This window comes from Euleptes europaea, chromosome 8 (assembly GCF_029931775.1).
Source record: "Euleptes europaea isolate rEulEur1 chromosome 8, rEulEur1.hap1, whole genome shotgun sequence".
NCBI classification, from domain to species: Eukaryota; Metazoa; Chordata; class Lepidosauria; order Squamata; family Sphaerodactylidae; genus Euleptes; species Euleptes europaea.
Genome location: NC_079319.1, coordinates 10,650,320 through 10,669,213, shown reverse-complemented (window position 1 = coordinate 10,669,213; position 18,894 = coordinate 10,650,320). Strand labels below are relative to the sequence as shown.

The 18,894-nt window shown below is 44.8% G+C and overlaps 1 protein-coding gene across 1 annotated transcript in view; it reads right to left on the bottom strand.

The window, feature by feature from the left end:
* Positions 1–17,685, bottom strand: part of HHLA1 (HHLA1 neighbor of OC90) — a 46,845-nt gene extending 29,160 nt beyond the window's left edge. Inside the window, exons 1-6 of the mRNA XM_056854659.1 lie at positions 17,658–17,685; positions 8,812–8,871; positions 3,778–3,858; positions 2,997–3,080; positions 1,182–1,265; positions 740–823 (exon numbers count right to left, since the gene is read on the bottom strand). Coding sequence (XP_056710637.1) covers positions 740–823; positions 1,182–1,265; positions 2,997–3,080; positions 3,778–3,858; positions 8,812–8,871; positions 17,658–17,685 — 421 coding nt within the window. The remainder of the gene's footprint in view (positions 1–739; positions 824–1,181; positions 1,266–2,996; positions 3,081–3,777; positions 3,859–8,811; positions 8,872–17,657) is intronic.
* Between the last annotated feature and the right edge of the window lie 1,209 nt (positions 17,686–18,894).

Below are 18,894 nucleotides of genomic sequence, written 5' to 3'. Positions count from 1 at the left end.
AGTCATTGCATATCAGGAACTGTGAGGTTGGGAACACATTGCACTGTGGAAACTGGGTTCAGCTGGAGACAGCAGGTGTTGCTCATGAGCTGATGCAAGAAGGTGCAATGACTAAGCTAAATGAGTCAGCTGGGTGCTGATTGGTTCCTGTAGACCTGAAATGTATAAATGTACTGTGAAATGTACCAACAGCACGGGAGATAGTTGGTGGAGTGTCGAGAGTGTGTAAGTTGGATTTTATGCACTGTAAATAAACGATCACTGGCTTTTGTAGCTTGGCTGCATCTGGATTCTATTCTAAGGACTCTTTAACTAATCCGCCAAGCTCCTCAGGACAGAGACCAACAAGATTTGAGGGGGCATACGCTTTTGAGAATCAAAGCTCGTTTCGTCAGCTTTGACTCTTGAAAGCTTATACCCCCAAAATTGTGTTGGTCTCTAAGGTTCTCCTGGAGTTGAATCTAGCTCTTCTACTGCAGATCGACACATCTACCTTCTGAAATTGTCTTCATGGATGGTAGATCACGATATGTAGCCATGTTAGTCTGTCTGTAGTGGTAGAAAAGAGCAAGAGTCCGGTAGCACCTTAAAGACTAACAAACTTTCTCGCAAGGTACGAGAACTTGCAGGCCCAAAAGGTAGAAGGGAAAACCAAGGGAAGGTGAAAACAGGCAGGAAAAAAGGGGTAGGAAAGAAGAAGAGTAAAGTCAAGGACACTGCTGACAACAACCAACCTTACCTGAGAGAATGGAAGTAGACTTGAAAATTTCTGTTAGGGAGCTGGTGTAGTTTCCAATGATATCAACCAGCAAAGCTGTAAAATCTAGACATAGAAAAACAGGTGTTTTCCACACGGGGACAGGCTTGTGTGATTTTCCCATTGATGCTGCAACCCAGGGGCAATGGTTCTTCAACATGGTTGCCTTCCCCACATTTGCCCTGCCCCAGACCCCCATCAATGGCTGTTCTACCTACCACACCATGAGGGCTTTTCAGATATTTTTTTTTAACCTGGCAATTGAATATCATTTTAACAATCTATGACAGATTCTAAATATTCAACTTTCTTTCTTTTTTAAAGCAAATACTACATGTGAGTAAAGGTGGAACAGGCCCTATCCTTCATCTCTCACGACACCTGTCTCCCTGGCAACAGCTATCAAGTGTGTTTGTCCACTCACCTGTTAAATCATTTGTCCTGTTGTTTAAGCAATAGCAGTATCTGGTGGGGAATTTAGTGGGGTCGATATTTTTCAGGTTGGAAACTGTGAAGAAAGTAAGGGAAATGCCGCGTTAAGCTGGCTCCGAGAAACATGAACAGACTTTGCCCACTCCCAAGAAGTCAGAAGAACTACCCATTTATTTATTCTACTTTTTAAAACATATTATATATTTTTTTAAAATCATAACCCTGCTTTATTACAAAATTAAACAACCACAACACATAAAAAGTATTCTTAAACCCTAATTTGCTAATGTTTGGCATTCACCGTTCCAAGCATTGGGATCCCCTACAAAAATCCTGAAAGGTGGGGCAGACAGCAAATAAGAGTTGGGAGATTGAGGTCCATTTCATATGGGAACCTTATCCTGATTGTTATCCATTTCTGCCCCATCTGTTTTAATTGAGACGGGAATGTTTCCTTCCAGACCACAATGAAATCCATTTGCAAAACACCCTTAAAGCAATCTATCTGAGAAAAATTAATAGAATATGCAATTATGGCAAAAATGACCAACATGATAAATACAAGCAATGACATGAAACCAGCAGTTTCATGAAAAATGGAAATTATTCTACAAATATGTTGAGGCCCAATGTTAACAAAAACAAAATAAGAGTGTAGATATTTAATTCAATTTCATATTTAGGTAAGTATTTTGACTGCAGTGATATTAAATATGTTTGATAGACGTGATAAGGCAATCATTTTTTGACCATATTATATGATTAGCAACACTTAAATATTTATTTTACTACTTGGGTAGCTAGTTGATAGTACTATGGCACTGAATAGCATGGCAGTGCAATCTGTTTGACTTATTTCTATATCTTTGTCCTTTCAATTGCACTGTGGATACCCCTATTTTCCCCCCTTTTTCATTTTGTATCCCTCCTTTTATAAAATAAAAAAGCAATCTATCTGTAACACACAATAGAAAAGAGCAAGAATCCAGTAGCACCTTAAAGACTAACAACATTTCTGTCAGGATATGAACTTTCATGAGTCACAGCTCGCTTCTTCAGGCATCTGAAGAAGCGAGCTGTGACTCACGAAAGCTCACGCCGTGCCAGAAATGTTGTTAGTCTTTAAGGTGCTACTGGATTCTTGCTCTTTTCTACTGCTACAGTCAGACTAACACTGCTACCCATCGTGATGTAACACACAATGTAACACTCAGATCAAAACAGGTTTTGAAAAATATGGACTAAGGATCAATTTAACAGCAGGAGGATGGTGATTTAGTGTTCAGGTGTATGAACCCACACGAAAACACATCTGCCAGCTTCAGAAGCCAAAGCCAGTATGAAAGAGCCCTGAGAGAGAGATTGAGAGAGAGAGATGCCTAAGTAAGTCCACCAAGTAGCTTTGGGCAAAAATGCATGGTCACTTTAGCCTCCTTTATTCCTACTTCAGCCAGGATTCAGTTAGGATCAAACATGCATTCGATCCTGGCTGAAACAGGGAATAAAGGAAGCTGAAGCGACCATGCATTTTCGCCCTCTGTGTCAGAGTCATCCCAGGGTCATCCCAGGTCACAGTACATTCTCTTTGCCACTTACACTGCACCAGCTCACAATAAGAGTGACCCCCTACCAAAAAAAAAAAACCCACTACCCACTAAACTAGGAGCAGGAGTGGCAAATAAATGAGATATTAAAAGCACAAGGCAGGCCCTGCCTTTCAGTCACTGGCTACCTAGCTTCTGAAGGTCTCAAGACAGAAAGAAGGCCTCTGAAGATGATTTCTGCAAATGTGTAGCTTCACACTTACTGTTGTAGACAACGATGGAGACCTTGTGGAAGGCATATGAACTATAAGAGGTGATGCTCAACAACGAGAAGAGCTTTTTGGTACCTGTGGACATACAGGTATAAGTTATCAGCACTCTAGACAATACGTGGATTAATAAAAAGACAGATAGCTAGTTTCCTGCAGAGCACCAAATTCACATGCGGCTCTTCATCTGAAGAAGCTTTTCTCTAGTGCCTTCTAAATGAGAGATTGCAGGAACTGAAATGAGGATCCTTCTGCATATAAAACTAGGGTTGCCAGCTCTGGGTTGGGAAATACATGGTGATTTTGGGAGTGGAGCCTGAAGAGGATGGGGTTTGGGAGGTTGGCAACCCTAGGCTGAACCTGTGACCTTCTGCATGAAATACATGTGCTCGTCCACAGAGCTATGAGCCTGCTCAAACCTTCTAAACATTCAACGCTGCCTTAGACCAAATCTATTGGGATCGATATTTTTAGGAATGATTGACAGTGGCTTTTCATGATCTCCGGCAGAGGGACATCTTTCCCAATGCCTATCTCAGATACTTTAACTGGAGATGTTGGAGGTTAAACCAAGGACCTTCTGGATACAAAGCAGGTGCTCTACCACTGTTCCATTCCTGTCATGGTTGCAGTGCTGGTATATAGTTCCAGCTAAGCAAGTTTCAGCCAGGTGAGTGCCTGGATTGGAGACCCCTCGAGGTCCAACCGCATAAATTGCTCACGAAGTAGTTCAATAAAATGAAATGGCAGAAATAGCAGGAGGTGAAGCAATTACCTTTGAGAGCAGAATTTAACATTCCATTTACCAGCTCGGTCAGGTTAATGGCTGCCAGATCAACCAATTTTGCAGGCAGCTCTGGAAAAGAAGAAGATATTTCTGATTCAGTGTTATGGTGACACCGAAGTTGGTAACTAATGTCTCAGAAAGCAGACTTCATTGAGTAGTGATCTTCGGTTCAGGTATGGAAATGCAATCGTGCTTCTTGAAGCCCTGTCTTAAGAACATAAAAACATAAGAGAAGCCACGCTGGATCAGACGAAGGCCCATCAAGTCCAGCAGTCTGTTCACACAGTGGCCAGCCAGATGCCTCTAGGAAGCCCACAAGCAAGATGACTGCAGCAGCATTATCCTGCCTGCGTTCCAATACACCTGATATAATAGGCATGCTCCTCTGATCCTGGAGAGAATAGGCATGCATCATGACTAGTATCCATTTTGATTAGCAGCCATGGATAGCCCTCTCCTCCATGAACGTGTCCACTCCCCTCTTCAATCCTTCCAAGTTGGAAGCCATCACCACATCCTGGGGCAGGGAGTTCCACAATTTAACTGTCCATTTGGGACACTTCCCATGCTGCCAGTTTGGCACACTGATGCAGAACTTGCAAAACTGGAAAGAGGGAATCGTATTTGCATGCAAAATGCATTATTCAGAAGAATCCTCCATGTGGTTGAATCCATGCATACCCTACTGTACTCCTGATCTGGACAAGCAGGGTTTGGCAAATATGCAGTGTGGATGGCGGGAAACCGGCACAGTAATTGCATCAATGTGCTGTGTGCAGACTTAACCCAATACCATGGCGAGAAACAAAATTTCACCCCATCAACCACAACCAATACTCTGATCTATTCAGGGTAGTCTCTATGGGGCCAGTGATATTTGGAAAACCCTACAAGCTCCACACATTTTTGCACTCAACTCTCCATCTACCATTTTGTCAGGCCCCATTCATGGCAAGTCTAGGTATCATAGGTTAGAATCCATGAATAGATTCCCTGCTGTTACTTCAATGGTTAAAACTTAGGCAGGGTCACTCTAGGAAATTAATATGGCCCAGAAACAAGCAAAGCTCTTGAGCCTGCCACTCTAGTGAGCCAGCGTGGTGTAGTGGTAAAGAGCTGTGGACTCTAATCTGGAGAGCCGGGTTCGATTCCCCACTCCTCCACATGAGCAGCAGATTCTGATCTGGTGAACCAGGTTGGTTTCCCCATCTGCTACATGAAGCCTGATGGGTAGGGTTGCCAACATCCAGGTAGTAGCTGGAGAGCTCCTGCTTATTACAACTGATCTCCAGCGATCAGTTCACCTGGAGAAAATGGCTGCTGTGGCAATTGGACTCTACGGCATTGAAGTCCCTCCCCTCTCCAAACCCCACCCTCCTCAGGCTCCACCCCCAAAATCTCCAGATATTTCCCAACCTGGCAACCCTACTGATGGGTGACCTTGGCTAGTCACAGTTCTCTTCGAGCTCTCTCAGCCTCACCTACCTCACAAAGTATCTGTTGTGGGGAGAGGAAGGGAAGGAGATTGTAAGCCAGTTTGATTCTCCTTACAAGGCAGAGAAAATTGGCATATAAAAACCAACTCTTCTTCTTCTACTGCAAGAGTGGTTCCGCCTGACCAACAGTGGGGGGTGGGGGGTAGGGTTGCTAGATCCAGGTTAGGAAACTCCTGGAGATTTGGAGATAGAGCCTGGGGAAGGCAGGGACCTCAGAGGGGTACAATGCCATAAAGTCCTCCAAAACATCCATTTTCTCCAAGGGAACTAATCTCTGTGGTCTAGAAATAAGCTGCAATTCTGGGGGGAGATGCTCAGGTCCCACCTGGAGGTTGGCATCCCTACCTTCAGGTTATAATATGCACTGAGTCAAGGTTCAGACACCCCTCTGTGTCCACCCTCATGAAGAAAGGCCACTTCAAAATACCCTTCATTGCTCAACTATGGTTGTCACCATGACAAAGTCCTGATGTTTTAGTGCCCCCTAGTGGTGAGTGCACTTATACTAACATTTGTCACGAGGAAGAGCATTGAAGAATATTAAGAAGATGCAGCTAGTGCAGAATGCAGCAGCTAATACGCTGTTCAGGGCCAGCTACCAGGAGCATATGTCCCCAACACTATAGCAATCACAGTGGCTACCAATCCGCTCCCGGGCCCAATTCAAGGTATTGGTTTTATTCTTTAAAGCCCCACATGGCTGGGGAGCGGGGTATCTGGAGGATCGTCTTCTCCCATACATTTGTGCCTGGGAAATTAAGATCACAAGGAGGCCCTCCTGAGTGTCCCACCAATCAAAGAAGCTCATGTAGTGGGCACACGAGAAAGGGTCTTTTCAGTGGCAGCCCCATGATTATGGAACAATCTCCCCAGGGAGGTGTGCCTGGTCACCTTGCTGTTGATCTTCACATGAACTCATGAAGCTGCCTTCTACTGAATCAGACCCTGGGTCCATCAAAGTCAGTATTGTCTACTCAGACAGGCAGCAGCTCTCCAGGGTCTCAGGCAGAGGTCTTTCACATCACCTATTTGCCTAGTCCCTTTAACTGGAGATGCCGGGGATTGAACCTGGGACCTTCTGCATGACAAAGAGATGCTCTACCACGGAGCCACGGCCCCTCCCCAAAATATATGAACACATGAAGCTGCCTTATACTGAATCAGATTTTGGTCCATCAAAGTCAGTATTGTCTACTCAGACTGCCAGCGGCTCTCCAGGGTCTCAGGCAGAGGTCTTTCACATCCCCTACTTGCCGTGTCCCTTTAACTGGAGATGCCGGGGATGGAACCTGCGACCTTCTGCATACCAAGCAGATGCTCTATCACTGAGCCATGGCCAGTTTTCTTTAGGACAGCATTTGATTGATTTGTTTTTTATTTATTGGCTGTCATAATTGGAGTAGTGTTTTTTTTTATTGTGACCTTTTATGTGTTTTTATAATGGTTGTCTTATTCATATTGTTTTATCATGGTTTTATGATCATTTTATTTATATTGTAAGCCACTTTAAGTTCCACAAGGGAGAAAGATGGCTAATAAATGTTCTAAACAAACAAAGAAATAAATAAAGATGACATCCAGTTGTCACGTGGAAAAGAATTACAGTTAACAGTAGCATCAGAAGTAAGTAGCAAAAAGGTGCAGGATATGTTAACACAGGGCCTCAAATCCTACTGTGCATTTTTTAAAATTTTGTTTCTTGCTGGCCCATTTTGTCACCAGAAGTAAAAAAGAACACGAGTTCAGTAGCCCCTTAAAGACTAGCAACATTTCTGGCAGGGTATGAGCTTTCATGAAAGCAGGACATTGAAGAAAGCTGATAGGAAGAAAGTAGATTCCTTTGAAATGTGGTGTTGGAGGAGTGTTATGGATACCCTGGACTGCCAAAAAAACAAATCAGTGGGTTCTAGATCAAATCAAGCCTGAACTGACCCTAGAAACTAAAACGACTAAGCTGAGGCTGTCGTACCTTGGTCACATTATGAGAAGACAAGAGTCACTGGAAAAGACACATGAACACATGAAGCTGCCTTCTACTGAATCAGCCCCTTGGTCCATCAAAGTCAGTTTTGTCTACTCAGACCGGCAGCGGCTCTCAGGCAGGGGTCTTTCACATCACCTACTTGCCTAGTCCCTTTAACTGGAGATGCTGGGGATTGAACCTTGGACCCTTCTGCATGCCAAGCAGATGCTCTACCACTGAGCCACAGCCCCTCCCCTGCTAGGAAATGTTGAGGGCAGCAGGAAAAGAGGAAGGCCCAACAAGAGACGGATTGACTCTATAAAGGAAGCCATGGCCCCCAGTTTGCAAGACCTGAGCAAGGCTGCCAAAGATATGACGTTTTGGAGGACATTGACTCATAGGGTCGCCATGAGTCGGCAGCGACTTGACGGCACTTAACACACAAACACATGAGCTTTCATGAGTCACATTTCACTTCTTCAGAGAGCTCACACCCTACCAGAAGTATTGTTAGTCATTAAGGTGCTACTGGACTCTTGTTCTTTTCTACTGCTATAGACAGACTAACACGGCTATCCATCATGATTTGTCACCAGAAAATTGGGTTTCCAGTCCCCTGGGGAGATCTCGAGGGAGGGGACAATCTTCTCAGTGTTGCACTGGCTCTGTGTTTAAACCATAAAGTTTGTGGTGAATCCTAGACTGTCTCCCCAGTGCCATGACATCACTGCTGGGTTTTCTCTGGAATTGACATCACACACTGGTGTGACACCAAGAAGTCTTCTGAATTCTTCCCCCACGGGCCTGTTAAGTGGTGGTGGGGAACCAGGGAGGGGCAGTCAAGAGGTCTCCTGCTACAGTGGAACACCTGCCCCCCCCCACTAGAAAATCATGTTTCATTTCCCAAAAACAGAGGAATGGTGGAGGGAAATCTATTTTTTCAAGGCAATATGTGCCATTCTCACACATTCTCCTCTCTCTTCACCATTGTACCATTTCTAATTGCAATGAATTCAGGCAAACCATGGGAGGAGGAGGAAAAGGAGGAGGAGGAGGAGGAGGAGGAAGAGAAGGAGAAGGAGAAGGAGAAGGAGAAGGAGAAGGAGAAGAAGAGGAGGAGGAGGAGGAGGAAGAAGAAGAAGAAGAAGAGGAGGAGGAAGAAGAAGAGGAGGAGGAGGAAGAGGAAGAGGAAGAAGAAGAAGAAAGATCAAAGGAACAACCAGTCTTCTAAGAAGCCAGTGTAGAGTAGTGATCAGAGTGACAGACCAGGATTGGAGAAGAAGAAGAGTTGGTTTTTATACCCCACTTTTCTCTACCCTTAAAGAGTCTCAAAGCAGCTTACAATCACTTTTCCTTCCCCTCCCCACAACAGACACCTTGTGAGGTAGTTGGGGCTGAGAGAGCTCAAATAGAACTGTGACTAGCCCAAGGTCACCCAGCTGGCTTCATTTGTAGGAATGGGGAATCAAACCCGGTTTTCCAGATTAGAGTCCACTGCTCTTAACCACTACACCACAGTGGCTCTCTGGTAGCTGACTCTGAGTTCCCAACGCAGTGGTTCACCTGCTGTAGCCAGGACTGCCACCCGCTCGTCCTTCTTGATTTCCCCTTTCGTGCTTGCAGCTGAAAGAGACATGAGAAAAGGGCTTTCTTACATCTATGCACAAACTTTAAAAGAAAATTGAAAAAAGAACCTTGTTTTAAAACGAGCATGATAAAGGTGTTCTTGGGGATCAGCTTTGCATACTTTTTAGTCTGCGGCTCATAGTCAATGTAGCCAGATCTTAAAATGCCCCACAAGGGCTGTGCATGTCTGCTAAGTGTGCTTTCTCCTTTCTCTTGAGCATGTCTTCAACTGTGCGCACATATGTGAGCATCATAGTCCACCGAAACTCTACCCTTTCCAGGTGCCACCCCGAACTCTCTCAGCGCAGGGCTGGAAACCCCAATTGGTGATTCATAAGCTAACTTGCCAATTGCAAGCAGTTAGATCCCTGAATGTCAATACATTGACAGCTAAGATAATACAAATGGAAATTGATTTCTTTACTGCAAGATTAGCTGCTAAGGTCAGCTTTTTATATGAATAGAAGCGTGTTGCCGTGTCTTATATTGGACACCATCCAACAGGCTTTCCTACATTTCTGTCTAATTGTAAAGAGATCATTCATGTTAATTAAAATGGGTTTCTTTGTTTCACGCTGGGTTGCCAAGGGGATTTTCATCCTAATGTTTTGTGGTGTTTAGGGGTCTGCATTTTTTCAAACTTCATACAACTTCAACAAAAGAGAAGGGAGGGAGCCAGGGTGGCATAGTGATTACAATATCAGAGTAGGGTCTGAGAGAACCGAGCTTGAATCCCCATTATGGGTGACCATGGGCCAGTCACTATCTCAGCCTAGACTACCTTGCAGGCATGTCCCTGTGAGGATAAAATAGAGGAGGAAGAAGAGTTGGTTTTTATACCCTGATTTTCCCTACCTTTTAAGGAGACTCAAACCAGCTTACAATTATCTTCCCTTCCTTTGACTACAATTAGGGTGCCAACCTCCAGGTACTAGCTGGAGATCTCCTGCTATTACAACTGATCTCCAGCCGATAGAGATCAGGTCACCTGGAGAAAATGGCCGCTTTGGCAATTGGACTCTATGGCATTGAAGTACCTCCCCTCCCCAAACCCCTCCCTCCTCAGGCTCCACCCCAAAAACCTCCCACCGGTGCAAAGAGGGACCTGGCAACCCTACTCCCCTCCCAAACCTCACTGTGCTAAGCCTCCACCCCTAAATTCTCCGGGAATTTCCCAACTCAGAGTTAGCAACCCTACTAGGGTTGCCAGGTCCCTCTTCACCACTGATGGAAGGTTTTGGGGGCGGAGCCTGATGAGGGCAGGGTTTGGGGAGGGGAGGGACTTCAATGCCATAGAGTCCAATTACTATAGCGGCCATTTTTCTCCAGGTGAACTGATCGCTATCGGCTGGAGATCAGTTGTATTAGCAGGAGATCTCCAGCTAGTCCCTGGCAGTTTAGAAAACCTATGCTGTAACTAGTGAGAACTATATGAGAAGGCAGCACGTGGCTCAAAATTAAAAAATTACAACATAAACTACCAATGGAGAATTGTAAGCATATATTATAAAGTCAAACACTAACAAAACAACAACAAAACCAAATGTTCTAGAGGCCTCGCAGGGCTTAAGTCTAATTAGCTTACAATTACAACTCAAATGTAGCCAGCCAGCTTAAAGGTAACATATAATCACAACTCAAATGTAGCCAACCGTCTTGAAATGTTTCTGAGCCTCGCAGGGCTTAAGGCTGAGCTAATTAGCTTCTATTCAATTCAACTTATAGCCAACAGGCTTAATAATGATCACAAAGAGTAGCGAAATAGTAATAATGAGAGAGGTCCATAATAGGGTCTGTCGCAAAGATAGGGTCTGTTGCAAGGAATAATATCTGCTCTTAAGTATTCAGATAAGTTTACCGCATGGGCTTCACCACTGACGGGAGGTTTTGGGGGTGGAGCCTGATGAGGGCAGGGTTTGGGGAGGGGAGGTACTTCAATGCCATAGAGTCCAATTGCCAAAGCGGCCATTTTCTCCAGGTGACCTGATCTCTATTGGCTGGAGATCAGTTGTAATAGCAGGAGATCTCCAGCTAACCCTAAACTCTACGGACCTTTATGCTGTGGCTACTGAATCTCACTGCACCTACACTGGAGGGTGTGGAATGAAACTCCCTCATGCTTTTTGTAACCACACTATTTTTATTTTTAATCTATAATTCTGGTAAGCAAGCCAGATTTCTGAAGCTATGCCCCTTTTCTTGGAAAATTCCAGTCTTTGGTTTCTAAATCTGAATACCAGATTTCAATCTCGTCACTCATGTCTAGCACCCAAAGGCAAAAATGTGCGGCTTCTAACTTCCAACTGAAACAGGAGCTGAAAATTCACAAATCATCAAAAAACACTGAGTTCAAATTTGGTTGAATCAAAATAATTTTATAAATCCTCTTCAGCTCTGAAAATATTCAAACTAACAATTAAAAGACAGGGTTTAAAAAAATCACATTGATCTTAGAAATAGGGTTGCCATGTCCCTCTTCGCCACGGGTGGGAGGTTTTGGGGGTGGAGCCTGGGGAGGGCAAGGTTTGGGGAGAGGAGGGACTTCAATGCCATCGAGTCCACTAGCCTAAGCAGCCATTTTCTCCAGGTGGACTGATCTCTATCGGCTGGAAATCAGTTATAATAGCAGGAGATCTCCAGCTAGTGCCTGGAGGTTGGCAACCCTACTTAGAAACCATCCATTGAGGAAGTAAAGATTTACCTATGCTGTTACTTACCCAGGTTTGAAACAAAGAGGAGGCATAAAACCCCCAGAGATAAATTAACAGCTCCATGCAGAGGGAAGCATCGCATTTTGCAACCAGACTTCCTTTTAAAGAAACTGCCTGGAGAAAAAGATGAAAATATAAGAACTCCAGCACATTTCCTGGCAGCAGTATTATTGAGCAGGAGCTGCAAGGTGAAGCCAGTGCGATGTAGAGATGAAGAGTGTCGGACTAGTATCTGGGAGACCCAGGTTCGAATCCCCACTTGTGCTATGGAAGTTTGCTGGGTGACCTTGGGCGAGTCACACACTCTCAGCCTAACCTACCTCACAGGGTCGTTGTGAGGATAAAATGGAGGAGAGGCAAACGATGTAAGTTGCTTTGGGTCCCAGCCTGGAGCCGGCAGCACTACTGGGGATGGTAGTGGAGAGGTTCTCTCTTCACACCAGAACACTGAACGCTTTGGGCTTCTGTCCCTGAGCAATGATGGATTGGCATGGGCCGTGAATTAAATATGAGAAGTCAAACAGCATATTAGGGTTGCCTAGTCTGGCTTGGGAAATTCCTGGAGTTCTGGGGGCAGTGTTAGGGGACAGTGGAGTTTAGGGCGGGTGGGAGCTGAGCAGAGCTGTGATGTCAAAGAGTTCACCCTCCCTTTCTTCATCTCTACTCAGGAGATCAGTGTTAATCCCAGGAGAACTTCAGGCCCCACCGAAAAGCCTTATTCACTTTGGGCATTAAATTCTAAACTTTGCACCAGGAAGAAAACTGCTAGTGTGCCCACACAGGAGGCTGCCAGCTACATCTCGGCCTTTAATTAATATTTTGATTTCAATCGATTTTACTTCTATCATGCAGCTCAAGTTCCCAAAAGGTCCTCCATTCAGACACTGGCTAGACCCAGAAAACTACCCAGCTTCTTGTTATGCATGGCTAGGGTTGCCCTGGTGAATTAGCAACCTGAATATGGGTAATTTCATTTAAAGAGCTTTGTTATAAATGATTAACAAGTTATACTCCCAGACAGAAGGTACTACCGTACTTGACAGAGGTTTGTTTATTGGACATCTTAGTACCTTCATTCCCCTTTATGATTATTGGTACCTAGAGGTTAGCAACCTTAATCGGCACATTGCAGTTAGTAATCTTTTACCTCCTGGATTGGTTTGCCTTTTGTTTTTTTTGCCATCAAGTCCGTTTTCAAGGCAAGAGATATTCAGAGGTAGTTTGCTTTTGCCTGCCCCTGCGTCACAACTCTGGTATTCCTTGGAGGTCTCCCATCCAAATGCTAACCAGGGCTGACTCTGCTTAGCCCCTGAGATCTGATGAGATAAAGCTAGCCTGAGACTACAAAACTATTTATGAATGATTACAATGATGAAATGCTAGCACCATATCAAGAAGTGCGCAAATGCATCTTTACAGGGGGTTTGGCATATTTGTGGAGGATGCATCTGAGATGACTGAAAGGAAACTCCACGTCCAGAGGCAGTAAACCTCTGCATGTCAATGCTAGGAGGCAACATCCCAGGAAAATCTTGGCATCTGTGACCTGTTCATTGGCTTTCCAGGGCAACTGGTTGGCCACTGTGTGAAACAGCTAGATTCAGGTCCAGTAGCATGCTGGAGATCAACAAGATTTTCAGGGTATAAGCCTTCTAGTCAAGCAGATTAGAGCAAAGGAGAAATGCTACATCAGACAAACAATGCTGATTCTATGACCTTAGGCAGATCATGAAGGGAGGAGGAGGAGAAGAAAAAGAGTTGGTTTTTATATGCCGACTTTCTCTACCACTTAAGGGAGACTCAAACGGGCTTACAATCACCTTCCCCTCCCCTCCCCAAAACAGACACCCTGTGAGGTAGGTGGGGCTGAGAGAGCTCTAACCTGCCCTGACCTGGATGGCCCAGGCTAGCCTGATCTCGTCAGATCTCAGAAGCTAAGCAGGGTCAGCCCTGGTTAGTATTTGGATGGGAGACCACCAAGGAAGACCAGGGTTGCTGTGCAGAGGAAGGCACTGGCAAACCACCTCTGTTAGTCTCTTGCCATGAAAACCCCAAAGGGGTCACCATAAGTCGGCTGCGACTTGATGGCACTTCACACACGCACGCACACACACACACACACACACACACAAAACTTGCCCAAGGTCCCCCAGCTGGCTTCGTGTGTAGGAAATCCAGTTCACCAGATTAGCCTCTGCCGGTCATGGGGAGGAGTGGGGAATCAAACCCGGTTCTCCAGATCAGAGTCCACCACTCCAAACCACCACTTTTAACCATTACAACACGCTAGCTCTTGGCCATCTTCAGGGCATGGAGTAGGGGTCACTGGGTGTGTGTGTGGGAGGTAGTTGTGAATTTCCTGCATTGTGCAGGGGGTTGGACTAGATGACCCTGGTGACCCTTCCAACTCTATGATTCTAGGTCAGTCCCTATGCCAAAGAATAAATGGACATAAATCTGACTTGAATAAATAAATAATTAAAATATTTCAACAAATCTGGGGGGGGGGGAACATACCAGCCAATGGAATAACATGCCCTGTAAAATGCATTTATAAAAAGTTGTGACAAAATGACTTCTCTGTTGGTTTTTTATAAAGCTTTTAAAAACTTTTAAAAATAATAATTTGGAAAGACAAAAATTATTCTTTAAAACGTCAAGAATTTTTTTTTAATAATTGATCTCTATCAAGTAGACCCTGGGGGGTTATAAATCAGCTGACAGCATTGACATTAGATGCGACTTTTAAAGAGCTGATGTTTGTAATCCAAATATTTTACATATCGAGAAACATAGTTACTTTTGTGCTGGTCTTTGATCGTTATGAATAATTCAGTTCAATTCGATCCCAAATATTGGTGCCAGCCAATTTAGCAGGAACAGTATTGAAAGGGAAAAAGCAGCCCCCTGTGCAAGCCGAATAGATACTGGTTGATTTGATTTTTTTTTAAAAAAAGTTTTATTTAAATTACATTTTACAGTTGAATGGCAGTGGGAGGGTGTGTTTGCAATGATGATCTACAAGCAGCACCCTCCCTCTATCTTTTATCATTCAGTTTTAAAGCAGATTTATTAAAAATATACCTTAAGAACAGGAAAGATAGATAGATAGATAGATAGATAGATAGATAGATAGATAGATAGATAGATAGATAGATAGATAGATAGATAGATAGATAGATAGATAGATAGATAGATAGATAGGCTGGATTTCATGAATTTTTGACCCCAAATTTGAATCCAACAAAATGCATTAGATCAGGGCTAATGCATTTAAAGGTCAGGACATCAGTCCCATTCACTTCAGCAGGCACAAATCAGCTTCGATGCCTAATAGATAAACCGAGTTAACCTTTTGGATTACAGCAATGTGACTGTAACATTCGGTCAGGATTAAATTCCACCATGCTTTTGTAACTCAGCAGATACATTTGATTTTAAAAGGCATCAACCGGCTCGTGCCGCCGGATGCAACGAATAACTTAAAATATTCTCCCTCTGTCTGCATCAGCGCAGATAACAAGTGCCCCCCTTATCTTCACACCCGGATAAAGAGGGGTTCCTCTGAATTTGAAACATGCAGGGAGATCCCCTTGGATATTTACTTGCCTGTGTCAGTTCAGATTTAAACTGCAAAAGGCCACCGTCTCAGGTTTTCAGCATATTTATAAAAACTGGTTTGGAAGGAACAGGAAAGGGGAGAGGTTCTTTTCCAGACCCCAAGGATATATATTCGATGCCTGTTTTTGTTTTTTCCTGCCCAGGTATTCCTTGAATTTTCAACGACCCTATTTAAAAACCATACCCCTTTCCCACTTATAATTTAGTCTGGTCTCTTGGAAGGGGAGATAACTTGGGGGGACGTTTCCCCAAAAGAGTTGCCTTTTATTTTTGGAAGCCATGCCAGTTGCTGTCTCCCAATGCCCACTTATCTATGTATCTTTTAGTATCAGCTTACCTGGCTTTCGCGGATGGGGTTGATATACCCTTCAGCAAGCGTCCGTCGGCCAAGACGGTTATCACACGCTTTTTGGCGAGAGCTCGATAACCTCAGAGATGTTCGTTTAAGGGGGAGAAAAACCCTCAAAGCCGGTTGCAAAACCGAAAGCGTCAATCCCAAAGGGACGCAGGGTGAGCGCGAGGTATTTGTGCGAAAGCGAAACGCTTGTGGCACAACCTGGAGGGATCTCCTTTGTGGGATGACTGAGCAGGATGGGATGGGAAACGGCATTTGGCAGCAATGACTTTCCCCGAAAAAATAGAATTGTTTGGATTCTCCCCCCCGCCCAGAGCCTTTTAAAGAGACAGGTTCTGTCAGTGTCATTAGAGAAATGTCACTTCTGACAGTGGGAGCCGACCTTGGAAAATCTCTGTGCCACTGCTAATGTTTCGTTGTGCTCTGAGTCACCTACGGGGCCTCCCGCCAGCCACTTGTTACGGCTTGCCTGATACTTGATCCCTCAGGCCTGTAGAAAGCACCTTTGCAGTACCATTCTAAGCAGATTAACACCCTTCTAAATCCAGGGATATCAACTTTGGGGGCAGGCCGTGGTACAGCATCTGGCTGGTCTGCAGAAGGTACCAGGGGCAATCCCTGGCATCTCCATTGAAAAGGGTCAAGTAATGGGAAAGACCTCCACCTGAGTCCCCGGACAGCTGCTGCCTGTCTAAGTATACAATACCAACTTTGATAGACCAAGGGTCTGATTCAGTATACGGCAGTTTCATGTGTTCGCGTGAGGAGGGCGTAACACGGCTTAGAGTGGCCCCATTTTAAAAGCCTGACATGCATTGAGGGTTGTCATGTCCAACAAATATTGCAGACTTGCATTTGAGTTGGAAGGAAGGAGGATTCTTGAGGTCTACATTTATAACAAAGCTTCTTCGTGAGATGTGAGGGCTGTGTGTGTGTGTGTGTGTGTGTGTGTGTGTGTGTGTGTGCCGTCAAGTCACAGCTGACTTATGGCAACCCTGTTTGAAGGTGGTTTGCCATTGCCTGCCTCCACATCACGACCCTGGTATTCCTTGGAGGTAGCCCATCCAAATACTAACCAGGGCCAACCATGCTTAGCTTCTGAGGTCTGACCAGATCAGGCTAGCCTTGAGTTACCCAGGTCAGGGTGAGGGCCATAACCAGGTAAAAAATGGTTAGGATAATATTTGCATAGGCATCAAACAACATTCAAGGCCAACTGGAGGGAAATTCTACTCTAGTTGGTCTTGAATATTGTTTGATGCTTATACAAATATTATCCTATCCGCTTTGACCTGCTTATGTGCCTCACATCTCATATATAATAGTAGAACTTCAAAGAAGAATGTAGACTTTAGGAATTCTCCTTACTCCCAATATATTTAGGGTTACCAGCTTCCACTTGGAAAATTCCTGGTGATTTGGGGGGTATGCCTGTGAAGGGCAATAAAGTTGTCAGGTCCCTCTTTGCAACCACCAGGAGGTGGGGCAGAGCCTGAGGAGGGTGGGGTTTGGGGAGGGGAGAGACTTCAATGCCATTTTCTGCAGCGGCCATTTTCTGCAGGGGAGCTGATCTCTATCCTCTGGAGATCAGTTGTAATAGCAGGAGATCTCCAGCTTGTACCTGGAAGTTGGTCCCCCTGGAGGCTGGCATCCCTAACCCAGGGATTAGACAGTTTCATGGAGGAGTGGCTCATCAGTGGCTACTAGTCATGGTGACTAAAGAGAACCTCCACGTTCAGAGGCAGTCAACCTATGAATCCCAGGCCCAGGAGGCAGCGTCAGGAGAAGGCCTTGGCTTCTATGCCCTGTTGTTGGACCTCCAGAGGAACTGGTGGGCCACTGTGTGAGACAGGATGTTGGACTAGATGGACCACTGGTCTGATCCAGAAGGGCTCTTCTTATGTTCTTATGTAATGGGTAAATCTTTTGACAATGTACATATTCGGTATGTTTTTGTTCCTTTTCTGTATCTTTGGTGGTCTTAATTTGATAAAGTTTAATTTTTTTAGAAAGGCCATGAAGTCAGATCTAATGGGTTCTTTGTTGTGCCCAAATGGAAGCTCCATCGGTCATGAAGTCCATTTCCCCTGATTTACCTTCCTCCTTCCGGATGTCAGGTTCCATTCCTCATCTCCTTGACAATGAGAACTACTCAAATGACCTTTTCCACAGCCGGTTATCTGCCGGACAGGATGAAGAAGAAAAAAAGATTCTCTAATTCAGGCAGATTTTTATGAATTGTGCCTTTGGAGCAGCATCTTTTGCTGAGAGGTCTAATCGTACCCCCTTGGAGTTTTTTGTTCCCATCGGCCCTTGCTTAATATTTCATCAATGGGGCATCCAGGATAATGATCTATCACAAGCCTCTCCATCTGAGGAATAAAGGTGTTCCCCAGGATCCTGTCCAAACTGTTTGATGTCCAGATACGAAGGCAATTTGACTTTCAGCAGGACGTACATAACACATTTCAGGCTTGGCACTGCACCAAAGCGATTTTTCTGCTAAATTGTCAGATTGTTTGGCTCCAACTAGAATACGAGAAACTTTATAAGGGGCAATGCCTTTTTTTCCCAGTGGAAACAAGGCTCAGATGAATCCGGGGAGGCATTTTCTCAGGGGTATAGCCTTTTGGCTTTTCTGTGTCCTGGATCAGGAATGTTTCCCTCAGAATTGAACTGCCAGAGGGAAAATGAAGAACAGAGCAACATGGAACCTCCATGTTCAGGGTCTCACTATTCATTATTCAGGGCCTCATTATTCTCTCCAGGATCAGAGGAGCATGCCGAATATATTAGGTGCCATGGAACACAGGCAGGAGAATGCAGCTGCAGTTGTCTTGTTTGTGGGCTTCCTGGTTGGCCACTGTGTGAACAGACTGCTGGACTTGATGGACCTTGGTCTGATCCAGCAGGGCCTTTCTTATGATCTTATGTTCTTATTATTTGATTGGTGTACTGCTTCTCTTGTAGGGTTGCCCCTCTGGGCTGGGCAATACCTGGAGATTTTGGGGGCGGAGCCTGAGAAAGGTGGGGTTCGGGGAGGGGAGGGACTTAAATTCCATAGAGTCCAAGTGCCAAAGCGGCCATTTTCTCCAGGGGAACTGATCTCTATCGGCTGGAGATCAGTTGTAATAGCAGGATATCTCCAGCCACCACCTGGAGATTGGCAACCGTATTCTCTTGCAAAAAAATTGAGGGAAGTGTGAAGGATGCTAATAAAGCAAATGATTCAGGACTGAAGCCAAGTGTACACCCCTAATGCAGTGATACTCAGTGGCTCTTTGACCGGTCACCTGTGACTCTTCGGAGAACTGTTGCCCAGTGCGGCACCTG